The sequence below is a fragment of the Oculina patagonica genome, chromosome 5 (assembly GCF_052425735.1).
Source record: "Oculina patagonica isolate OP01 chromosome 5, crgOcupat, whole genome shotgun sequence".
NCBI classification, from domain to species: Eukaryota; Metazoa; Cnidaria; class Anthozoa; order Scleractinia; family Oculinidae; genus Oculina; species Oculina patagonica.
Window position 1 is genome coordinate 9,605,517 of NC_135762.1, and position 26,358 is coordinate 9,631,874.

The window sequence follows — 26,358 nt, forward strand, 5'->3', positions numbered from 1 at the left end:
TTTTTGCTTTTCCAGTCATACTCTTCACTAAGTTCCAAAAATCTTTACTGCCACTGCTCTTATTTTGCATTTTGGTTGACCAGTATTTTGCCTCTGCAATCTTCATTTCCTTACTCACTTGGTTTCTGAGCTTTCTGTAACTGTTCCAGGTTTGTTTGAGGCCTGTGCCTTGACTAACAGCTTGTAACGCTTGTTCATCAGCTTCCTAATATCACTGTTCATCCATGGAAGTGATTTGTCACGTATTTTTGCCTTTCGGGTCTTTAGAAATTCCTTTGAGAGGTCTTTGTATAAAGACTCTGCTAACCAATAATTGTCGTCAATATCATCAAATATATTACATGTATGCCACGGTACTAATGCTAGAGAATCCTTGAAGTTCTTTATGTCACAGTGTTTCCAGTCAACTACAGTTTTCAATTTTGCTGGAGATCTCTTTCGAAAAAGGTGTAACACACAGTAATTTAATCTGTGATCAGCTATACCAGTGTCGAATGTGCCAGCTTTTTTAATCTTGGATTTGTTACTTGAAATAGACAGGTCAATTAGGCTTCTTGTGTCGTCTGTTATTCTTGTAAAATCTTTAATAACATTGGAGAGCCCATGTCTGTTTAAAATACGTAACAATTTTCTTCCAAGGTCGCTATTGTTCCCTTTCATGGATACATCTGAGTTTAAGTCCCCCATAATAAAGCTATACATTGCAATTGTTTGTCCAAAGTATCATAGAATGACATGTCCTTTGGTGGACGATACATAACTGATAGGGCAAGTCTTTGTGAATGAAATAAAATATCCACCCAAATTGCCTCCAGATTATCAATATCATGTGGCAGAAAACGTGGATTTTCAGTAAGATGCATATCTTCCATGTAATATAGCAGACAGCCGCCACCTCCATCCTCGCAAGGCCTGTCTCTTCTGATAAACTTGTATCCAGCAATGTCTAAATCCTCATCTTTCACGTCATTTGTTAGTTTACTTTCAGTAATTCCTAAAATATCCAGGCCCGTTGTCCGGAGAAGTAGCCTAATCTCATCCAGTTTGCTCTTGGTCAAAATGCCATTAACATTGATATGGGCTGTTTTCAGAAAACCTCTACCAGCAGAGATTTCATTTTTTAGCATTTCATATGGATACTCGTCGTCCTCTGAAACGTCCGTTTGGTATATCAAACTAGGCAACTTTTCAAGCAACGGCGTACAATATGTCCTTGGAAACATACATGTTACACGAGACGATTTTCAGCGCAATGTCGACTCGCAACATTTTGCGTATCCAAACAACGCGCGTCTAGGCCATGTTGAACAGAATTCTGGGAAGGTGTTGCGCAAAAAAATCGACGGCGACCCTGTTACACGAGCCAATTTTTTAAAAATTCGTCAGCTTAATTTTGACTTGGTTCAAAAATTCGCAACGTGTTGCCGAGTCAAAAGTTGCGCGAAAAATCGTACCAGGTACCGTTGCGCGAAAAATCGTTGTTGCAACGTTGTCCCGTGTAAAACCGCCTTAAAACCACTTGGGATGTTGGGAAAACACAAGAAAAGCTTGTAAATCACGAGACCCTGGGAACGAGGTTGTAGTTCCTTCGCTCCAATAGTGGTGGGCAGGAAAATTTATTTTTGTGATCCACCCTCAGTAAATTTTCATAATGATTATTTACGAGAAACATATCCTCTGTTTAAACCATCAAATAGACCAAAACAAGACGTTAATTATTCGTCTTTACGGGTGGTCGAGCACAGTACGGCCATGTCGGAAAGCGGGAGTACATAGGTTTTTGACCAATCAAAGCGCGCGTAGTATCTGAGTTATTTTATAAAGTTGATTAGTGTGCGACAAGCAAGTATAATATATCATATGCAAATATATGACGGCCAATCGATCGCTTGCCACTCCCCACCCGACCTTCCTCGCCATTTTGAATCGCGCTTCGCACACGTCACTTTACTAGCCTCGCGCGCGTTGCGGGTGTAAACTTCCAGTCTTCTGCTCTCACACACTTAGCTTCCTATGCTTTACGACGTCTGAGGTAAGTATTAAGACGTTGCTTTACAGAGATCCGTGTAGTATCTGTGATTGGTTGTTGCTCAGTGAACACCTGAAGGAGCCTGGTACGAGGTTAGCCGTAACAACTAATCTGATATATTACACTGATTTGCAAAGTACGTCATCAGTGTGGAATATTTAGCGTCTTATCTCGGACATCTTCCGAGTTGGAAGTTTTAGGCCCAGGCCAAACGTCGAACTTCACATGAGACGAACCTATTGCAAATTAGTAAAAGCTCTTGTTTTTGGTCATTTGCATTAGGTTCGACTCATGTGAAGTTCGACGTTTGGCCCGGGCCTAAGAGACGCCTGTTTACTCAAAATAAGAAAGTGGTGAGCAAACAAAGCATGGTTGCCACACACAACAGTTCTCAAAATTCTCTGAGTTTTTCCTGATATAATTTCCCTGACCAAATAAATACAAAATGTTAGATATAATAGCGGCTAGACGTGCCTACAAGTCGAGCTCACATGTACAGAGCGCGAAGCGCGAGTGCTCGACTTGTTTCCTAGACAGGAAAAGGCATTGACTTGTTTCGCGCCAGGGTCTACTACATGTACCATCAACCTGGAAACGAGAAGCGAACGACTTTGAGAAAGTCTTAGTAGCGGCCTCCTTCTCCGCTTTCAAAAAAAACATTGGCGAGATCACATAGACTTAAAATGTTTGTTCCAACCATCAATCGTATTAAATAAGCGGTGTTATTTTTTTTTCCTGACTCAAAATAAGATTCCCTGACTCTTTCCTGACTTTCAAGAATTAAGTAATATTTTCTTGACCATTTCCTGACTTGCGACACCCTTCAAAGATTTATTTCTCTAACCAGACCAATCATGTGCAGGCTTCGCAGCTATGTCAGTAGTAGTCTCCTTCGCGGCCGTTTTTAGGGATGTCACGCAAAATCCCAAAAATCGGCTTCGAAGGAATATGTCAGTTGTAGCCTCCCACGCAGTCGTTTTTAGGGGCGATCGAGTTTCACTCCTCCTCCAAAACGCCTGCTTATCCGAGGCCAACATTCCTTTCCCAATCACCTACCAATCCCCATTGAGAAATTGTTAGTGAATGACATTTTATTCACAGATTCCCGCTTAGCTAAGACAGGTTTAATAGAAAGCGATCTCTGCACTTTTTGTAACACTTCTCGGAAAACAATTGATAAATTATTTTTCGACTGCGTTTACTCCCGTGCATTTTGGATGAATTTGAATCTTATTGGTTCTCTATAGCCAAAGAACAAAGGACACTCGAGTTAAAGACTATTTTAATTGGCGTCAGAGATCTTAAACGCCTTTTGTTTAATTACTTGTTTTAGGTAAGTTACATTTATGAAACTGTCGTAGAAAAATAGTCTTACGTTTTTTTCTTCCTATAAAAAACTAAAAAAGAAAATATAAAACTGAACGTTACTTTGCAACAAAGAGTGAAGTGAAGTGAAGTGAAAGACTTTATTTAATGAGGGTGACCCGTGACAGTAACGTAAGTTACTGATAAACTTGGGGCCCTCAGCTTAAAATAATTAGAATGCTAAAAATATATTATTTACAATAAAATGCTAAAATACGATATTATTTACAATAAAATACTTAATTAAGTTACTATTAAAAATGGTTACAAATAATAAAACTGGACTTACAATACAAACATACTACGAATAATAACGGTAAATTAAAAAAAAATAAAATAAATAATAATAATTAAAAAATTCCATTAGTTTTCTGAGAGTTAAAAATAGTATTACATAATTTAGCCTTAAACGATTTAACGGACTTCTCTGTTTTTAAAGACCGGGGTAAACTGTTCTAATCTTTAATAGTTCTGACGGCGAAGGTGCGTCCTCCCTCCGAGGCGTTTCTTTGAGGGGGGCATAATAAATTTAAATTACAATTTCTAGTAGTTCTCGAATGGACGTCAGAGTTTTTCCTCAAAGATGTGTTCATGTATTCAGGTAAAGTTCCGTTTATCCTTTTGTAGGCCAGTGCACATCGATTTATATAAGCTTCTTTGTAAAAGGGGATCCAGTTTAGCTTGTTAAATAAAGTGACAGTTCGACTAGTACGTTGTGCTGCAAGAATAATACGCGCAGCCCGTTTTTGCATACGGAGAACTCTCTCGAGTGCCTCTTTATTACACGATGTCCATAGTGTGCTTGCATACATGAAGAGTGGTTTGATTACTGCGTTGTAGTAGATCAATTTTTGATTCTTTTTCAAGTAGCAGCTTATATGGCGTAGAAGACCAATTCGTTTTGAAAGTTTGTTACATAGTTCGTCAACATGTGCTTCGTAAGTTAGGTCCTCGTCGATTATCACTCCAAGAAGTTTATGGCTACCAACTTGTTCAATTTCTGCGTTTTGCATCCTAGCTTCAAATTTTCCTGTGTCGTGGGCTATACGTCTGCGCAGACGCTTTCCCGTAGCCAACAACGCTTTGGTTTTCTTGGTATTTATAAACATTTTGCTCTCATTAGCCCATTTCTCAACTTCTGTCAAGTCCTTTGTTAATGATTTGTTAAGTGCAGGAATGGCTTTCCAGTCTGAGCTTAAAGACAAGTTGGTATCGTCTGCATAGATATCCATAGTTGACTTGTGAACTTTTAGAGGCATGTCATTGACAAACAGGAGGAAGAGCACCGGTCCCAATATTGATCCTTGGGGAACGCCCTGTCTGATAGTCAGCTGTTCAGATGTGGTTTTCCCCAATGTAATAAATTGCTTTCTCTGAGACAGGTACGATTGAAACCAGGCAACAGACGGAGGGCTTGCACCGTAAATAGACAGCTTCTTTAGTAGAAGTTCGTGATTTATAACATCAAAAGCTTTACGAAAATCTATAAATACCAGACCGGTCACTTCGTCATTGTCCATGTTTTGCAGGATGTGATCCGTAAGTCTGATTAGAGCTGTTTCTGTAGAGTGACCTGACCTGAAGGCTGATTGATACTCATATAGCATGTTGTTGTCATGTAAAAAGTTAAGAAGACAGCTGGCTACGTGTTTTTCGATAATCTTCGAAAAGACAGGTAAAACTGATATCGGGCGATAATTGTTGATATCGTTTCGTGCGCCTCCCTTGTGCAATGGTGTAACTTTTGCTACTTTCCAACGGTCTGGAAAACTGTTTGTCGATATTTGAAAGGTTCAGCAATTTGCATAATGGACTTGCAAACGCTGGTGCAATAATCTTGAGTACACGAATACTAATGCCATCGTGCCCAGAGGCCTTGTCACAAGCGATTTTCCCTATGGTGTCAATGATCTGCTTAGGCGTTATTGGAGGGATGTTGAAAGCCACATTATCATTCAATCGCGAAGAGACAAAGTTTTTCAGCTTGGTGTCATCAAACTCTACGCCAGCGTCGTTTTCCTTGCCAATTTGATCTAGGATGTTAACGAAGTACTGATTAAGCTCATTTGCAATGGAAGCTTCGTCACTAACGATGTTGTTTCCTGTGTTTAATTCATCGATGCGAACTCGAGGTTTACTAGTCCCACTTAATGTTTTGAGTGCTTGCCAAACTCCTTTTGGATTTCCTTTGTTTTCGTCGATTTTCTTGCGGAAGAAACTTCTCTTTGTTTTTTTGATGAGACTTGTAGTTTTACCCTTTGCATGCCTATAGCGTTCCCAGTCTGCAGGCAGGTTTGAAATTCGCGCCGTTTTCAACAGCTTGTCTCTTGTTTCCATAGACGACAAGATCTCTTTAGTCATCCAAGCAGGCTGGTTCGGTTTCTTGACGCGTTTAGATTTTAGTGGCATGTGCCTGTCCAAAACGTCATTTAGCATTGTTTCCATTGTATTCAAAACATCGTTTAAATCATCAAAAACAAAGGCAATGTCCCATGGGGCACATTGTAGATCATTTGAAGATGCTGGAGGCAAAGTTGAAAGCCGTTTCGAAATGTAATTTTGTAAATACATAGGTGCGTTACTATAAAACAGTTGTGACAAAAGTAGTGTAACAATCTTGTTGTAAAACCCGTCTTTGCGAATTATGTTGAAGTAAACCTGAAATTAACACTAAAAAAACCGAGGACGGGCTTTGTAGCTTATAATGTCATTTACGTAAGCATTGCTTTTCTCATATGATCATCGTAATGTTGGACGATACGAGCCTTACTGGTAAATTCCTCCTGACAAATCCAACAGGTGGGGCTTTCAACTTGGTTTAAATTTTGGTTAGTCAACGCGGAAGACAACATACGCGACGAATTGCCACAGTGCGTTCCCGTTGGTTCCTGCTGCGGGTTTAAAGACTTTTCTCGCGCGTGTCGCTTTTCATGGGTCTTGCAGTTTGACGATTGGCAAAAGCACTTTTTACAAAACTTGCATGTATACGGCTTCATTCCTGTATGTGTTCGTTCATGTTGCTTGCAGTTTGACGATTGGCTAAAGCACTTTTTACAAAACTTGCACTTATATGGCTTCATTCCTGTATGTGTTCGTTCATGTTGCTTCAAAGTCCCTGAATCGTTAAAGCACTTGTCGCAATGCTTGCATGTATACGGCTTCACCCCTGTGTGAGTTCGTTCGTGTTTCTTGTAATGTGATGACCTGCTAAAGCACTTATTACAATACTGGCATATATACGGCTTATCTCCCGTATGCGTTCGTTCATGTCTCTTGCAATGTGATGAACTGCTAAAACATTTTTTACAATGCTTGCATGTATATGGTTTCACGCCGGTATGTGTTCGTTCATGTTTCTTGCAATCTGAAGAGTTGTTAAAACACTTTTTGCAATGCTTGCATGTATATGGCTTAACCCCTGTATGTGTTCGTTCGTGTACCTTGCAATTTGATGACCTGCTAAAGCACTTATTACAATGCTTGCATGCATACGGCTTCTCTCCCGTATGTGTTCGTTCATGTATCTTGCAATTTGATGAGTAGGTAAAACACTTATTGCAGTGCTTGCACGTATACAGTTTCAATCCTGTATGTATTTGCTCATGTTGCCTGCAATTTGATGAGGTTCTAAAGGACTTTTCACAATGCTTGCACGTATACGGCTTCACTCCAGTATGTGTCCGTTCATGATTCTTGCGACCCGATGAATGGCTAAAGCACTTGTTACAATACCTGCATGTAAACGTCTTCATTCTACTGTATGTTTGTTCATCGTGCTTGTCAAGCGGAATCTCTTTTGTCACTTTATGTGGATTAAAAGGCGCGTTATTGTTGACACCTTTACGAGGCATTTTGGTCTTAGGCAATGAGGCTTGCCAGATATAAATGCTTCTGCGTATTCCTAAGGGACGGAAATTGGTATTAATAGGTCTTGTTCTAAGTATATTGCCTACAATTTAACATCAAAGGCTAGGGCTTTAATACTAGGAGTTGCAGGTACAGCCCTCCTTCTAAGACACTTGAAACCCTGTGAAACCTGTATCCATTGAGAGTACAGGGAAAAGGGGAAGGCGTCCTAGTACACATTGGTTGTTTTGCAAAACTGTTCTTGTTACAGTAAGACACTGGTGTGAAACTACAGTTGAAACTGGTTGCAGAATTAGAGACTCAATAACTCCTCGCGATTTAACAAAAAAAGAAGAGATTGGGTTTTTATCACAAAGTTCTAAGGCAATTCCTAAACAAGATGAGAGTAAAAGCTACTGCACAAACCTGTTGGGTCTTTCCTTGTTATTGTTTAAACACCCACTCCAAATAGCTCCTCTGGTTTTCACAAACGCAGTTTTAGACGGTGAAATACCTAATAAAAAAATATATGACTAATTAAAGCAGAAACAAATGAGTATTTACATTTGCATTACTTTATATCTTAAATGTAAGTTAATTAAAGCACCATAATATTACCCTGCCAATGCACATTATAACAAAGTTGCATTGTTACCTGACTCAGGAAAATATTAACAAGATGACAATGATCTCTTAATGAAGTGACACGTAAGGGATTTATTGCTTACTACGCACGCCACCGATGTGTGGAATGGGACCGAATTTTCGCTTTACTGCCCCGCCCACTTTGGTCGGACAAATTCCTTAAATTCCTGAGGCTCGCCTGTCTTCCGCGTGCGTTTGACCGCTTGCTCTCCTTCGCTCGCTTGATCGCGAAAATAAATCAGCTTTCTCAATACCATGGAGAGATACGTGTTTAAAGTTATGGGTCCAGGCGATAAGTGGATAAAACTATTTTTGTCAAGCGAAGAAGTTGCAAGTCTAACTATGGATTCGCTGCTAGCAAGAATTCAAGAACGATTTCCTAGCCTAAGAAGAAGCACTGTGAGCGTGAAATATTATGATGGAAATGATTGGATTGAACTGACTGCAGAAGATATTGACTCTTTCTGCACAGGAAGAAAGAGAAAACTTGAAGAGAGTGACCCTAAGAGTGAACGAAATTGCGTTCAGTCCACCAAGTTTATTGAAAGGCGCCACGGTGCAGACGGTGAAACCGGCACAACAAAAACGTCTTCGGTCGTCGCCATCTAAATCTCCAAATGCGGTAAGCGTTCCTGAAAGAAAGAAGCACAAAGAGACGCTTAGAAGGAGAATTCTGTGATGCCGCCGCTAAATGGAAATATGAAACGCCGACCCAAAAGTATTTCAACAAGCTCGAAGAAGAAAAAAAGCAACAACAAGATTTGGTGTTAAAGAAACAAAATGAGCTGTTGGAACTTGACATGTCCTGTAAACCCTTAACTACAAATAAAAAGCCACTTTGTTCAAATTGCCACACGCCAGGACATAATAAGACAATTTGCTCGTTCGCGGCTTGTGTGTCGGCATCGATTTGTAAGGACATCAAAAGGCATCCAGAGGAAGAAAAACATTATAAAACTATTCAATCCGAACTCAAAGCTGCGCAAACAAAACTAAAGAAATTGGAAGAGGATATTGCCACCAAAAAAGAAAGTTTTGCCTCTAGTATCAACACGTACGCAGCGAAAGTTCAAGCGGACTTGATAAACAGTAATCAAGCGAAATATTTACGACAAACACCAAGCGGCGACAAAGTCCCCATGTGGTTGATTGTAAACACAGACATTACAAAGCTTGAAAAGATTTGCCATGGCAAAGTTCCGCCAAAAGGTGAAATACAACAGCTTCTAAAGGAGTACGACGAAAACTTTTCTGTCACCCGAGAAAAAGCAAACACTGATCATTCTATTAAAACCCGTGCGAAAACTTTGGAAACAAAAGGGAATCGTTTTTCCTGGAAGCGGCGTGCTGCCAAACCGAAAGAGCGAGAGTGTCGAGAGTAGCGGTTGTTTGTTTTATGGAAAACCTACTTCTACACCGGTTACTGGAACACCTATCAATGCCTGCTCTTCGCAATTATTACTTGACGAACCCACAACTTTGGAGGAGGAAGAACGCCATCTCGAGAGAGGATTGAGTGAAAGTTTGAAAACCTGTCCTCCTTCCTCTTCAAAGAAAGATGTCGACTCCGATTATGGTTTAAGCCTATTGTTTGAAGCAGCTAAAATGGTTGATGACTAATCAATTAGTCTATTTAAAACTTTGTTGTTCGTTGAGTTAAACAAACTCGTCTGTCACAGATAACAAATTGTTGTTTGATGCAGACTATGAATTTGAACTGTGGGATTTTAGGTAAAAGCCGAATTTTGTTTACTTACGCGTTGTAATCCCACGGCTGTCTGTTGTCAAAATATTAAAAGTTATCTTTGTTGTTGTGTTTAAGTATAACATGTAAAAGTTTCTTATAGTTACAAATTGGCTTTGAACGCGTGAAAAAATTACAAACGCAACATAAACATCGATGTACATGATTGGCGACGAGTAAACTTTTCTGTTTACACTCAGTGCGTGAAATAACATAAGGTTTGTAATAACTATCACTAAGTCGACAATGTTTCACGGAATTTGTTACCTGACTTTTGATCTTCGGAATTTTGAAATTACAAGTAAATCCTTGAAGTTGTTCTAATTAAGGTAAATAAAGAACATAATTAAGTTGATTCATGTCTGTTTTATTTGTAACCTTGTGCCAAAACCTGCGCTCGAATGTCACGAAATGCTTATCAAGTCAAGTTTTGACAAGTTTCCCATTTGGAACAATTAAAAATTTGCCTCACAATGTAAGAATTAGAAAGAATAATGTTAAATGTAACCACAGAAGGCGAAAAAGCCTCTCATATCTTGGGATGTTATTTCTTTTAGCGCTTCGTGCACTGCCATATGCAGACTGTCTTTCAAAAGTTCTCTATACTCGAAGCGTCTCAGAATAGTTTTAAGCTTGTTGAAAACATTTTCAGCAGAGTTGAATTCAGGAGAATATGTTGGTAAATAGACAGCTGTACAACCAATTTCATCGAGCCATTCGCCAAGGGCCTGTCCTGCCCGGTGATGATGAATTGGCGCGTTGTCAATAATTACATGATCGCCATAACTGTACGCCGGCTTGCCATCGGGAAGATAAACTGAAGATGCTTCTTCGAAGAACGATAGAAAAGAAAACGAATTGCTGTTACCATCAACTGTGTTGGCGTAGACAATGCCGTCAAGACCACACATTAGATTTAACGTAACATTAGGAGAATTGGCATATCCCACGATCTCAACGGCCGGAGTGCCACAAAGCGAGTGGCCGTAGTTGGGCCTACCAACATCTGGGAGCTTGATCCCGGATTCATCGAAGAACTTGAGTTTATAGGGCTCAACCGTGGAAATGTAGTTGACATAATCTTGACAGTAATTGAGATTGTCTGGGGTAAACTTCTCGGCAACGGGTCTTGTAAGCTTTTTCCAAGTCCACTTTCCGTCGGTCATGTTTCGAAGCTCTCGCTGTATTGCTGAATTTGACGTTCCTCCAGGAATATCGCAGTGCTCACTGATATGCTTATGCAGCTCACCAATAGTCATTGAAGCTCTGTCGGTCTTAAGAAATCTTATAAAGTCAATATCATCTTGTTGAATGTGTTTTACAACAGCTGTATGCCTTTCTTTGATCCCCGCATTGCCGTTATCTACCAAGTCTTTCCAGATTTTTCGGACAGTGTCATATTTGACTCTGTTTCTCTCAGCTATGACTGAAAAACTTCCGGGGAAAAAGCCGCTTACAAAATCGCCGCCGTCTTCAACGATATCTTGTATGATTTTTCTTTTCAAGTCAACCTGAAGGGCTCTCCCGCGATCGTAAAATCTACCAAGCTTGCTAAATTCGGGTAAACCTTCTGCCATCGTAGAAGCACTTTCTTGTTGATTTGAAAACGGCGCGAAAAAGTCCCTTGGCCGTGGCGTGTCGCGAGCCTCAGGAATTTAAGGAATTTGTCAACGAAAGTGGGCGGGGCAGCAAAGGGAAAATTCGGTCCCATTCCACACATCGGTGGCGTGCGTAATAGCAGAGTGAAGCTAACCTGCAGATAATTTTGAGAAGGGGCTTTTATTTGAATTGTCCTAACAATAGCTTTTACTAATTTACATTAGGTTGGTCTCACGTGAAGTTAGACGTTTGGCCTGGGCCTAAGAGTAAAATATCGAAAACACCACCAAACAAAATCAGAAGAAGGTATGGAAGTTTTTATTTGACTGACCCTTGGCTGGGGTCATTGTGTTGTGCTCTTGAGCAAGGCATTTTACTTTCACAGTACCCCTCTCCACTCAGAATGGATACTGACGAATTTAATCCTAGGGGTAGCCCTGAACTCCACTAGTAAGCATCCCACCCGGGGGCGGGGAGAAATACCCCCAGTTGCTTCATGCGCTATTGAAACCGGGACACTTGGCTCAAATACAGATTATTATGAAACTAAATAGCCTCATTTATTAGTATGGTACATGTAAACACAAACACAAATTGCCTGCAAAAAACTTTAAAATGACAATAATTATTGTGCAATAAATAAACAATAGTATCCGTGAAAATATGCGCTGATATTTGTCCCCATGCATTATCTGTTTCAAGAAACGAACAGTTTTCTGTGAGCCAAGCTTGAGGAAAACAGCGATCTTCATTTAAAGTTTTTGTAAAGTACTAAAAAATAGGTCTTTGCGGAAATCTCTTAGTAATACTAACTCAATTTTAATCACAATTTCAAAAACAATCAATACTCCTCTCGTGCACCTGAAAGCTTTTTTATGTGGGAAGTGGGCGATTATTCGAGGCTGGGCACTACCTACCTACCTACCCACCCACCCACCCAACTGATTGGATGATGTGTTGTTGTGTCTGTGTGGTATTCATAATTCATACAGGTTTCAAACTTATTTTTGTCACCATATTTATCGATGTATTGTCACTGGCCATATGATCCTACTTTTGTTGCTGGAACAGAATTTTCTGATGGGTTCAATGTTTAACCATTGTTTCTCTTCTTTTTTTTGGTACTTAGGGCACCCGTTAGCCAACTATCAAACCATCACTATCAGCAGAGTATCAGCCGATACTGTGTTGATATGTCGACTGATACTCGTTCCATTGTGACGGTCAACTTTGGTTGGCCAAGCGTCCAACATTTCTGGTGACACTCCGTTGATATTTTAACCGAGACTTGGCTGATATGTTGACCAATACTTGGCCTACATAATGAATAATAATTAGATCACAGATTTTGTGATTGCAATAAAGAAATGACTGCAAGGCCATCTAAGTGTTTTCAACCAATCCCAACATGAGTTTGTTTGTAATCAGACCAATCATGTAGCAGTGGTGCCATTATTAGCCATTGGAACAGATAATTTTGATTGTATGCAAATTCTGTTTAAACAAGATACAGTAGAACCCCAGTAACTCGAACTCTGAAGGAAAGCGAAAAAACAGTTCAAGTTAGCTGGGCTTTGAGTTATCACAGGGTTGATTGAATATTTAATTTGTCAAGTTAATAATAGTTTTCTGATTTTTCAGCACTTCCATGCACAGTGAGTGCAAATTGAACTTATCTCGTCAGAAACTCTAACATGATCATACATTCTTATGACATCAGGGTAAATTTGACCCAAGTCTTGATCAAGGGAAAGGAAATTTCGAGTTAGCAGGGTTTTCGATTTTTCTGAGTTCGAAATAACCAAGTAAAAATAACTGAAAAGTGGGGTCAAATTGAAGGGAAATGAAAGTTAGTTTCAGTATGTGGGGTGTTTGAGTAAATCGAGTTTGAATTACTGGGGTTCTACTGTAACTATGCAGGCAAAGATGTTTTGTTAAACAAAATAATTTCGCACCCACCTCACACCCTGGTTCAGAAAACCATTCCAAATGCAGTAACAAAAGAGCTCAGAGCCAGGTGACAAAAATAATTTTGCAACCTACAACTGAAAAAATTTGAATCCAACATTTAAACCCTTGCCAGAGGGAGGATAAAACAGTTCTAGCCCCAGCAAGAAATATACCGTTACATCTAATTTGAAACCCAGTGACAAAAATAATTCCACACTTTATGTTTGGGAAACATATTTCAACCCATTTGAGAGGATGATGAGTTGTTTGGTCTACATTTTATTCAAAATAAGAAATTATTTGTTTGTACAGGCTTCAAACAAAATTTTTTGTCACCACATTCAGTGATATTTTGTCTCTGGGCCTAAGCTTAGTATTGTTTCTGTTGCTGGACATGACTTTGCAGTTGGATTCAAAGTTAAGTTATTGATCAAACCCTTTTTTGTTTTATTATTTTTATTGCTATTCCATGTAGAGTTGTTTTGTCTGTACTGGGTTCAAAATTGTATTTGCGCTTGTTTAAAGCACCATTTAGCATCAGGTGCATTTCCAAGACAAACAGGTGGGTGCCTGTACGGGGCCATAGGTGCCTACGGCCCCGTTTTGATTTGACAGTTTCTATACAAAAGTGGTTAGGTCTGAACCAATTATCTGACCTGTTCGTACCCAATTTTCTCTGTTGTGTAAATGCACCTTCAGTTAATGAAATTTGAACACAGCAGCCAATCGGCATTGTTCGTTCCTTTCTGGCCATCACACTGTGTCAACACAACTGGTCCAAACACAAACATAGACTCTTTTTTTTTAAACTGGTACTTTGATTGGTCATCATTGTGGTTGAAGCAGTTTGAGTAGTTGTGTTTTTGCCATCTTTTAAATGTTTTTTTTACACTACAGCGTTAAATTCAAAACAACGATCAGTGCTTATAGCTAAGTCGCTCGTAAGATAGAAATGAAAGGAGTCTGAGTAAATTATTGCCATAGATAACTTATTTCATAGTGATTTCTATTAACCATATTTGACCAGCCAGACAGAAAGCTAACATTTATTTAGCTGGTTATCTTCACCGGCAATTGACTAGACTGTTCACAGCCCTCTATTTTCTCGTATTTGTCGTTGATCGATCGCTTCCCTCCTGTTTCTCTCGCGTCCTTTTGCTTTGAATAAACAGAGAGGCAGTGAACAGTCTAGCGACTGACCTGCGGTTATTTTGAGCCCTGTATTCTTATTCACTAACACCCATAGAGGAAAACTGGATTCTTCAGCTTAGCTAGATATTAAAACGATTCTAATACTCTCTTACCTTCACAAAACAGCGACAACCTCTTCGACAACAAAACACATGTACGCCGCCATGACGGTGATTACACTGGAGCCCAGTCTCCGGAGTCCGGCAACGACACTTCCGCTGGAACGCTTGAGCGTCGGAGCGTGGGAACGGCGGAACAGCCCCGAAGACAAGTGTATAACAGAAGTGCCTGTAACGATGGGTTGGGGTTCGGTGAGGATATTAGACAATGTTAGCTGTCCGATACTGGCGCCATTACTTGTTACACATGGTATGTAGCTAGATCGTGCGTCGGAAAGCCGAGCAATTTATTTAGGCATGCATTTTCTTGCGTTTGAGGAGAGCGACTTGCATTCGAAACATGGTCGTCCTCCCAGTCGCTATTTGTTTTTGATGATGAGCTGCTTAGTGGTATGTTAGCCTGCGTTGCAGCCGGACGTGTCACGTGCCACAGGATTAAACAGCAGGCTATGGTATGTAGATATGTAAGATTCGATAAATACCGTAAAATTCCGGTTATAAGCCCTGGGCTTATACAACTTCGTAAGGGCTTTTGGGTGGGCTTAAAAACGGAGGGTCTTATTTCCGGGAGGGCTTATAAGCGGAATAAAAAGAAAATGTTTCGAAACGAGCCACGGCAGTGTTGATCGAAATACGTTTTTAAGTTAAAAAGTCATAATAAAGCAACAATTATCTCTGTTCAGTACTGTCATCCAGTACAGGTGGGCTTATATCAGGGGGGAGGGGGGGGGGGATTAAAAATGTAAGCTTTTGCCTAGAATCTTCACTTTCGTTTCCCAGAAATCTTTTTTTTTTAATTATTTGCCGTTGGATTCTCATACAAACGCTGTAATTTCTAACCGCGTTACCTACCCGTCAAAAAGGTGGCGAAAACCGTGATATAGCCTATTCTGAATGTAATTTGCCTGTAGGATTTGTTTTTACCCTTTACCAGTTATAACACGTGTTTCGCACCACTTAGGGTATTCGTACGTCAGTGGGAAAAGGTTAAGAATCCGATCCAAACAACGCGTCGGTCAACGCGTCGGCCAACGTGTCGGCCGACACGACAGTCGGCCGACAGTCGACCGACGCGTCGGCAAGTATTTTTCAGTACATGATAACCGAGGATAAATTGTGCGTCGGTGGTGCGTCGGCGGTGCGTCGGCGACTTTTTCTCTTTCTCTTTTTCTCTTTTTACAATGATTAGTTTCGGGATTGATAGGGATTGTATTAACTCTTTATTGGTCATTTTCTTTTGTATTTGTGGTGGCTCCTGTATGGAACTGTGACCTGTATGGAACTGATCGTTTTCAGTAACATTTTTTTAGCTCCTAAAGGAGCCGTTGGTTTTGAATAAATATTCTTTTATTGTAGCGGAAACTGCTCAGCGATGTCTTCCAGCAGCTGTTCAAATGCTCTGTCTCCTGCGAAGTTTCCGTGAAGGCAATCGAGCGGGAATGCCGTAAACAACTCCAGGGCCTGCTGCCGATGGTCAAACGCCTGCGTGTTGCCAAGAAACTGCTCCCTCTAACTGTGGACGACAGTTTCTACTCTTAAGCAATTCTGTTGAGAGTCAAACAAAAACGGCTCCTTTAGGAGCCACCATATTTGAAAAAGTCAATGGCCAACAGCATGATTATTCTTAATAGTTAGTTTCCCCTTTTTAATAAAGTTCTTTCAAATAATTAAAACGCAAATACTAGCATGTGTGCATGTTTACGTGAATCAACTAAAAACACTGAGAAAAACTGGGTACTAGATTTTGCTTCAAAGATGGGAGCCTAGTTACGAGTTTAAGTTTTAAAGATGGCGTCGGTATTACGTTGTCGTCTTTCTGTGTTTCCCACTCCTTTCAAAGACTGAAAAGCAAGTAAACAAATAATAGTTCAACAAACAAGCAACATAACAAAGAATAGTGTTCGTAGCCTTCGCATCTGTAGTGTGTTTGTCGGCGTTCGTAGCCTTTGCGTCGGCATTGTTTTGGTCGGCGTTCATAGTCTTTATCTTTCTCTTTGTCGGTGGTGTGTCGGCCGACACGTTGGCCGACGCGTTGACCGACGCGTTGTTTGGATCGGATTCTTAACCTTTTCCACAAATTGTACAGAAAGTGCAAACAACTTTCAGCCCCATTTAAATTTAACAAGAGTAAATCAAGATGCTATATCAACTTTACTTCCTGGAAACTTGTACTTCCTTGCACTGCGTGTTTTACCTCTAAATTATATTAAGTTTTTGGACTTACTGCACAAAATTTACATTACAGATTGTACAGTCAGTGCAGACAACTTTAAGCCACATTTAAACAAGAGGCAGTCTAGATACATTATTTCAAGACATTTTATTCTTGCCACAGTTGTGGAAGTTTCCTCGCTGTCTAGTAAAGTTACAAAATATGTTGCCTTCCATTAAAGTTGTACGAATTAAGGTGGCTCGACCCAGTTTTTTTCTAGTGATACCTATCAACTTTGAAACCCTCATACTTAAAGACTTTAAAGGGATTAATGTCAATGACATATCTACCATATCACATTGATTACACATAGACTGCACTACAATATGATATAAATTTTTGGGAGATCGGAATGAATATCACGTGACAATGACGTCACACAGGTTTTTGCTCTGAATCGAATTTTAGCCCTTAACCGCATTTTCTCTCAAGATCCTCCACGCTACGTATACCTTGGGTGTTTGCCTTCAGCTCTGCGGAGTTTCATCGAAATCTACAAGAGGAATTTTGAAATATCTTGGAATTTGTTTTCAGATGGTATAATTTATGCGTAAATTAAAGACAAGACTTCACATGAAGAAATTTGCTTCTTTTTTGATGTTTAATGAGTGGCTTTAGCCCTCATTCCTGTTAAAAATGTCCCATATCCGGTATCCAAACCGTAAGAAGTAGGTAGACTTGCGCGATTTCGAAAAATATGAAATATACGAATCATAGTGAAGCTCAATGTTTAGCTCTATTTACCAATTTTACGCCTACTTTCGCAAAAAACGCGATTATTTCAAAACTCGTCGATGAATTTTCCCCAAAATTTTTCAGGGTGGCAATTGATCAGTACATTACACAATCCCTGAATTTCATGCTCATTGAAAACGTCTAAGGTTGTCTAACATAAACGCAAAATTGAGTAAATATTGAAGCGATCTCGTAGTTTTGAATAATTTTGTGTTCTGGGATTTCCTATTGTTTCGAGTTAAGCACAACATCGAATTCCTGTGCACCACGCGCGTGAAATGACTACGCTTGGCTACCTTCCGAACGCTTACCGAAATCTTTCGGAATATGGTAATATTCTCGAGTTCAAGTAAACAATAAACTCAAAGCCGGTTATGTTTTGATGCCATTCCAGTCATTTACAAATGACTTGACAGCGTACTCAGAAACTTACCTCGTTTACACTTTCTTTCTTTTGATGTTGAAATCTCTTTAGCGTAGCATTCAGTACGGCGGCCTTTTTTGTTTTGCATTTCTTGTTCTTGGCATTTTTAACTTTCAACTCAGCCAAGACGTCGACCACACAAGAAAAGTTGTTGCGTGACAATTTCTTTTCCATTGTTTTCTTTAAAACGGGCCATATTTCGGAAAGTTTTCGGTAAGCTTTCGGAAGGTAGCCAAGCGTAGTCATTTTACGCGTGGTGCACAGGAATTCGATGTTGTGCTCAAATTAAATTGCCCATTTCAAACTCACATGATGCTCCCCAGAGAACTTGTTTTTAACTATCTGAATACCAAGAGAATTTTTCTGAATTTGAAAGGAGTGATTCTCAAGAGTGATATCACAGTCTGATATAGGACAACAAAAAAACGAAGCCCGAAAGGTCTCTTCTCAGTTCTTTGTCTGGAATTTTTAACATACAGTAAAAACCCGCGTATAAGAACCTAACATTTAAGAACCTGTTAGGCTAAAATTTCATTTTTAAGCACCCTTCACATAAGAACCATTTTAGGCTAAAATTCTAAAACAGGTTCTTATTTTCAAAAAAGAAAAAAATAATCTTCTCAGAAATATAGAATTAAAAAATCTTCTCAAAAATATTACAGCATAGTTACATAAAACTTGTCCTCCTTGAATATGAATACTGTTATTGGACAGTAAAGACCAGATCAATCAAAATTCTACTTTATTTCTTGAACAAAAGTTAAGAACCTAATTAAGAACCTAGTTAGCCTAATTTTACACTAAATATCATTTATATAAGAACCTGTTTAGGCTAACTTGAAAAAACCTAGGTTCTTATACGCGGGGTTTTACTGTACTGTCTTGCTTTACCGGAACGTCCTCGCCTTAGTATGCATTGCATACCGGTTATTACTATTGTTAGCGGCTACTAATTTTAGCGATTTTAGCGAGTTGGGCGAAAATCGCAAAATTTAGTACTCGCTAAAATTAAGTACTCGTTAAATTTAAGTACCCCCCTAACACCCAAAAGGAAAACAAAATTAAACATAGTCGACTTGAAAAATTAGTTCAAAAAATGGATACCAGTAACTTTGTTCTTTCTAGCAATGCAAATGTTCGTTCAATTTCCATCTTCGCGACTAAAAACTAATTTACACGATATCACTAAGATCCACTATTTTTTAAAATTTTCGGAAAATCGCTTAATCAAATAGTCGCTTGACCTTGCTCAGAAAAAATCGCTTAAATTAGTAGCCCCTTACAATACAGTCAACTCTCTCAAAAACGGACACCTTCGGGACAGGCTCCAACTGTCGGTCTTAAGTTGCAGTAAAATGACTGAAAAAGGCAGGGACGGGACCAACACAAAGTGTCCATCTTATGGAAGTGTCCGCTGAGAGTTGACTGTAGTAACCTTTAGGTACCAACCCAACAATAACTATGAATGCAACATAAACAAAACCAAGCAGGAAAATATTAAATTAAAACTAAATATACGATATCATATGGACATTTGAGGAAAAATTTCAAGGATTAACTGAAACTACCTAATTGTTACTTATTCTAGCGGGAACTTAACTTCGTGAAAATTAAACGGGCGTATTTCGCAGGACTTAATTTCGCGATTTGGCCAAAAAACGTAATTAAAATGAAAACTGAATACAAAAAAAACGTTAAAAAACAATTTTTTGGGGATTTAATTTCGCGATTTTCTGAAAATCGCGAAAATGTAAGTCCGAAAGTAAGTAACAATAAGGTAGATAAAGAATATTATCAGTAATACACAAGGAGGTATTTACTATCTACTATGTTGGTCCGTAATCTCTCAAATAAATGTACAACGTCTTTCACGTTAAGAAACATCGCCCAAAACTCATTCTTGGCTACTCGTTGTTCGCAAAATGTTCTCCCTAAACAACAACGTTTTATTACAAAACTAACGCCGTATAGCACTCTAAATATCTATAACAGTACCAATAAGATAAGCTGATAACCCACAAAGAGCTTCCACCAGTGTAAAGTCTACAATTGAAGTCTGATCCTTCTAAATATGCCTATTTGTATTATTTCGTTTCAGAGTGTCTTTCAGAAAAAAAAAACATATAATTAATATCATTCGGGTAGATGAAGATTTAGTTAAATTAAAATAACCATGGCTGCTAAAATATCTACCGACGTCGGTTTTAGAAAGAAGCCTAGATATCTGTACAAGAGTGCTAAAAATGGCGATGTCACACTTACACCGAAACGAAAGAAAGATACAATGGCAAAATAAAATGCGATATGGTGGAAGAAAAGTTCAGCGCCAAAAAGATATCATTTTTAATGCTAAAAATCAGCAAACTGTTTATCATTCCAGTGTTTATTGCAGTTGTAAAAGAATCGCAGAAATCTTACAGGTAAAAAGTTGAGAACAAGTGTAAATTAAATTAATGAAGAAAACAAAGACTTCTCCACGACTCACATTTTGCCTCTAAAGGTAGATATAGGAAAAAATCCAATTTTCGTCCGCCAATGTTACTGCTCTTCCAAAGCGCGACACATTTCAAGTATTTTAATACTGATTAAAATCAGTGCGAATTATGCTACAAAAACTTAAAAACAAACACTGTAAACAATAAGAAGAAATCAAAGAAACGCTTTGAAGCTTATATTGTAACTAACGTAAGCGTTGCTTTTCTCATATGATCATTGTAACGGCAATGTTGTACGATACATGCCTTACTGCTAAATTCTTCGTGACAAATCCAACAGGTGAGACTTTCAACTTGACTTGAATTTTCTTCAGTCAATGAAGACAGCATACGAGACTCCTTGCCACAGTGAGCTTCTGTTGGTTCCTGAAGGTGTCTTTCTTGTTTAAAGCACTTAACATACTGTTTTAAGGACTCTTCGAGCGCGGGTCACTTTTCATGGGCCTCCCAGTTTAACGATTGGCTAAAGCACTCATTACAATGATTGCATGTATATGGCATTACTCCTGTATGTGTTCGTTTCGCGTTTCTTGTAATTTGCTGAATAGCTATACGACTTCTTACAATGCTTACACGTATTCAGCTTCACTCTTGTACGTGTTTGCTCACGTCGCTCGCAATGTGACGAGTGGCTAAAGCGCATGCATGTTTACGGCTTTAATTCTGTATGTGTTTGTTCAGTTCATGATTCTTGCAATCTGATGATCGACTAAAGCACTTATCACAATGCTTGCATGTGTACGGCTTCTCTCCTGTATGTGTTAGTTCATGTCTCTTGCAATTTGATGAATTGCTAAAGCACTTGTTACAATGCTTGCATGTATACGGCTTTACTCCTGTATGTGTTCGTTCGTGCTTCTTGTAATTTGTTGAGCCGCTAAAGCACTTATCACAATGCTTGCACGTATACGGCTTCACTCCTGTATGTGTACGTTCATGTGTCGTGCAGGTTGATAAATCGCCAAAACACTTATCACAATGCTTGCACGTATATGGCTTCACTCCTGTATGTGTTCGCTCATGTCGCTTGCAAGTGGATGGCCGTCGAAAACCCTTTTTACAATGCTTGCACGTATACGGCTTCTCTTCTGTATGTGTTCGTTCATGTTTCTTGCAATTTGATGAATGGCTAAAACACTTAGTACAATGCTTGCACGTATACGGCTTCTCTCCTGTATGTGTTCGCTCATGTTGCTTGCAAGTTGATGACTTTCTAAAACACTTATTACAATGCTTGCACGTATACGGCTTCTCTACTGTATGAGTTCGTTCATGTTTCCTGCAATTTGATGAGTTGTTAAAGAACCTATCACAATGCTTGCATGTATGCAGCTTCTCTTCTTTATGTATCCGTTCATGTTTCTTGCAATTTGACGAATGGCTAAAACACTTAGTACAATACTTGCACGTATACGGCTTCTCTCCTGTATGTGTTCGCTCATGTTGCTTGCAAGTTGATGACTTTCTAAAACACTTATTACAATGCTTGCACGTATACGGCTTCTCTACTGTATGTGTTCGCTCATGTTGCTTGCAAGTTGATGACTTTCTAAAACACTTATTACAATACTTGCACGTATACGGCTTCTCTCCTGTATGTGTTCGCTCATGTTGCTTGCAAGTTGATGACTTTCTAAAACACTTATTACAATGCTTGCATGTATATGGCTTCACTTCTGTATACGGCTTTATTCCACTGTGTATGTTCATGTTACTTGCAAGCCGATAAGTTGCACTCGTGTAGTATCTTTTCTTTCACTTAACGTCGAGAACATTTTATTCTCGGCTATAGGGCATGTGTAGTAGATACATTTACGAGGTATCCTGCTGTTAGCTCAGTGAACTTTACTGTCTCGAGAGAGATACTTCTGTGTATTTCCCTAAAGAACTGGAAATGAAAATTTGTTATCAGGTTTGGTCTTACTATATTTTAATTTACCACAAACTTGATGATTTCGACATTGCTGATCCTAGCAGTATGCAGGACGCGTGTCACATATCAACCTAGTATATGGCCCAGCTCTCAACGAGTCTCTCGTAGCTCAGTTGGTAAGAGCGCCCAACCGGTATCTGGTTTCTTCATTAATTTTGATCAATGGCTAGGTGGATGTGTCTATAATGTTAGGAGTTTGAGGTACAAACCCATTCTAACTTGTTTGTATCTAGAATTCGTGAGAGGTTTGTGCGTTGGTGATGGGGGAGGGGAGGGATGGGTTGACCCTATGCCTGATTCAGTTTAGAATTATTTGATATAAAAGCTATTAAAGTTTTTTAAGTCACCCTAACTGTGCTTGTTATTGTTTTAAAAAATTCCCAGGTTTGTTATCTATTATAATATTTATGACCCGCACGTATTCAAATTCATGTGTAGTTGTTTCGAGTCTAAACTAAAGATCATAAATTATAAAATCACAGGATTAAGCTCTGGATCTGCTTAGCATTCTGTTGACAAAATATATATTCAATGATTTATGTTCCATTTATTGTACATCAAGTTATTCCAAAATTGAAAAACCAATAGGCGGTAAATTATGCTTAATCCTACATGTTTGACACCAGGTAATGTGAAAACACAGGGGGTTGATGTTTGTGAAATCAATTTACAAAATTATCATCCAAATGTGTTTTGTGGAGTACAAATGACAAAATGGGAACACAACACTAATTTACCAGGTTTTGGGTAGTCGTCTTACTCCTCCTGACTATGGAATCAGAGCGGTTATATCAGAAGCCTTCAGGGATGGAGCCTCGTTTATCAACATCGTGCCACAACATCGTGCAAGTAAACAAAAGGGTATTTTCACTATCAATCTGGTCCTTTCTCACAAAAGTTGATACACAGTGAGTGTATGATATGAGCAATGGATTTTTTGATTACCGAGATCTTGATTATTCCGAATATCACAAAAACCAAATGTAATAATTGTTTTATTATACATTGTCTTTCAGGTAAAAAAAAATGACGACAAACAATTTCAACACTTCTACTAATTCCTACTTCTTGTCCTGCCTCTGAATACTTTTTCCTTAAGGTATTCGTGGAAGAGTTCCTTTGCAATTTTTGTCAGTCATTTTGTGTTTTCCGAGACTTTATTGTCCAGCAATTTTTCAATTTACGTCAATTAATCGAATCGACGAACAATGAATTCCCTTCACTGTCAGATGTCTCCGCCATTGCTCATGGAAATCATGAATTGCCTGCACAACGTACAGATTATTCACTAATCTGTAGGTTGCACTAACTATCAGAATTAACTGTAGGCTCTTAGCCAATGACAAGACAGATAAGGACTACAATGTATAATAATAATAATAATAATAATAATAATAATAATAATAATAATAATAATAATAATAACAACAATAATAATAATAATAATAATAATAATAATAATAATAATAAGGCTGCATTCATTATGTATCCTACAGGGGGGGGGGGGGCAGAGGATTTTAGGGGGGTTCTCAAATTTTTAGAGCAAAAAAAGGGGGGATATGAAAATTGTTAAATATCTACTGGGGGGATGCTTATTTTTTGTAAGATTCTGTCTAACTTTTGTAATAGTTTTAAAAAAGTGAAAAAAGAAATGATAAGTACAGCAGCTTCTTTCAAGGATTGTAAGCAACAAGGGTACCTCTATTATTCTGAGAGACTATAGTAGCTATTTGAAGTTTTCAAGTAGTGTGCCTGGCCTGTAGATGTAATGTTTCGATACAGCATAGAAAGTAAAACATCTAAAATGGAAACATTTAATGCAACCTCAGTCTAAGCGGTGCAACTTTATTGAATCAATGAATGAAAAAGAAAACAATGTAATTCAGTGCACAGTTTTATGAAATTGAACAACAAATGTGCACTTAAATGTTCATTGAAAGGACACGAACAATATGACTGGAAAACTATCGCGTCCACGTTTGAAAATATGAACAAGCTATACGTCAAAGAACTTAACAAATATTTAGACTGTCATAAACTTTCTCTCCTTGGGAAGAAAAATGATAAGATAATATAAGGAGAATAATGATGCTGAACAGCAGGAAAATTAGGGTGAAGAGGATGGCAACAGCGGAGATGAATCTGTGGATGAGTGTGATAGTGAGAGTGATGATGATGATGATAAGGTTGTTGCTTTTGTCGACGAGAGTGACAGTGAAACGGAGGTTACTGTCAATACTCCTAGTCCTGGTAGTACTCGTACACGAGCTGGCAGGCTATCTATACCTAATTTGCGCTACTTAGACTGGCTGGCATAGGTATGACATAAACTGTCAAAACTCTCTCGATGTTGTTATTAAACATGTCTCTTGAAATCTCAAACATATATACCTTATTATAGGAAATTAACGATACATGTTATTAACACAAATTTCAAAAATTCACGTTAATTTTATTGATGTTAACTTTTTTACTATAAGGATTTAACCAGAACCTTTCTTGAATTCGCGTTAATTTTATTACGCGTAAATTTTGTTCGCGTTGTTAAAATGCTTCGTTATATTCCTATAATAAGGTAGTGTACTATTATACAGATATTTATTTTGATATTTCTTGTGAGGGAGGAGGGGGGGGTATTCATTTTTCGGCTGATTGCATGGGGGGATTATGACAATTTGTATGGACCTTGGGGGGGGATATAAAAAAATGAGTCGCTGAAAAAAAATCCTCTGCCCCCCCTGTAGCATACATAATGAATGCAGCCTAATAATAATTTTATACATGAAATGCGAGTGCAGATTTAGAAAATGGTGGGTTTTTCCTCTACGGCTTTCCTCACAGGAGAGATAAATTGTCATTTTCTTGTACACGACTACCGAAAAAAAAATCCAGGTTTTTTCCCTATTTTTCTGAGTCTTCCAATCACCTTCTATCTACAAAATGATTAAAAATTTCTATTGTAGAAAAATAAAAAATAAATGGGAAATGTGAACTTCGCCAGTCCTCGTGATATAATAATTGTTGATATTGTAAGGAATAATAAGGTATATCAGGGCTCGAAATTAAAAAAAAAATCCTTAAGTCGCCATTTGGCGACTAAGTGCTAAAAACTAGTCGCCAAAAGGACATTTTTAGTCGCCAGATTGTAAAATCAATAGGGACTAGTTCAAAAGTGCTAAAATCATTTGTAGGGATTTAATCCAAAAAATGACTGAATACATAAACATTCAAAAAGAAAAACAAAGCAATCTTATCACAAGGTTTAAAAAAAAAACCTTTAATAAGATTTTGTGGCCAGTCCGCCCCACTAACTTTGTAGCTGATGTAGAGAACTGGAAGAAACCTCGAAGGAATCAAACATGGCGAATAGCCACGCATTACAAGAGACACGTCCCATAGGTATACATGACGTATCAGGGTTTGGAAATTAGCGCTCGCCCACTCGCCCAGGTGAGTGTGAAAACTGTCGGGCGAGTACAAATCACGGATCACTCACCCGGTTTGGCGAGTACGATTTCAATAAATTATTCAAAATAAGCGTTACCTTTTACTTTCAACTTTAAAATAATCTACACTATCCATAAGCCGATGGCTTTCCAACATTTTGAAATCTCCAACAAGGCTGTGTTTGCGTTCGTAAACAGACAAAAAAGGCTTCCGTTTGGTACAAAGTAATACCTCTGGTCATAAATACACTGACTCGTCCACCGAGCCACGAAACAAGGCAAGATTATATTAATAATTATTCATTGAAACGTAAATCGGTATACTTGTATTTCAAAGTTTAAATATACACGAGAAAGAAATTCTAATAGAGTTTCTTACCTTTATAAAACAGCAACAACGTCTTCAACAACAAATCACATGTACGCCGCCATGACAGTTATTACACTGGAGCCCAGTCTCCAGAGTCCGGCTAGTATAGTACCGCTGGAACGCTGGAACACTGGAACGCTGGATTACCAGAACGCCGGAACACTCCACTGGGTTTGCATTTACGACTAGGCCTTTCTCGATTATGCTAGTTAAACTGGCATTTAATGCTACTAGAAATTCTCGCATAAAGCCAAA

The 26,358-nt window shown here is 38.7% G+C and overlaps 3 protein-coding genes across 5 annotated transcripts in view; all 3 read right to left on the reverse strand.

The window, feature by feature from the left end:
• The window catches only part of LOC144655394 (uncharacterized), a 147,797-nt gene that overhangs the window by 47,102 nt on the left and 74,337 nt on the right, over window positions 1–26,358 (reverse strand). The window contains exons 1-4 of one of the 2 annotated variants that reach the window (XM_078515645.1): window positions 14,483–14,498; window positions 13,188–13,267; window positions 7,667–7,754; window positions 6,302–7,295 (exon numbers count right to left, since the gene is read on the reverse strand). The exons of the other annotated variant lie outside the window; for it this stretch is intronic. Coding sequence (XP_078371771.1) covers window positions 6,302–7,245 — 944 coding nt within the window. The 5' untranslated portion in view covers window positions 7,246–7,295; window positions 7,667–7,754; window positions 13,188–13,267; window positions 14,483–14,498. Of the gene's footprint in view, window positions 1–6,301; window positions 7,296–7,666; window positions 7,755–13,187; window positions 13,268–14,482; window positions 14,499–26,358 lie in introns of those variants that run through there. 2 annotated transcript variants of the gene reach the window in all.
• The window catches only part of LOC144655424 (uncharacterized), a 223,723-nt gene that overhangs the window by 34,726 nt on the left and 162,639 nt on the right, over window positions 1–26,358 (reverse strand). The window lies entirely within an intron of this gene.
• On the reverse strand, window positions 20,641–26,170 carry LOC144655408 (uncharacterized). 2 transcript variants are annotated; one of them, XM_078515668.1, is made up of 2 exons: window positions 26,113–26,170; window positions 20,641–22,242 (listed from the first exon to the last, which is right to left on the reverse strand). In XM_078515668.1, exon 2 carries the CDS (start codon window positions 22,062–22,064, stop codon window positions 21,012–21,014), a length of 1,053 nt encoding a protein of 350 aa, XP_078371794.1. In that variant the 5' UTR covers window positions 22,065–22,242; window positions 26,113–26,170; the 3' UTR covers window positions 20,641–21,011. The 2 variants fall into 2 exon arrangements, with proteins under 2 accessions (XP_078371794.1, XP_078371795.1); XM_078515669.1 differs by lacking the exon at window positions 26,113–26,170 and adding an exon at window positions 23,025–23,625.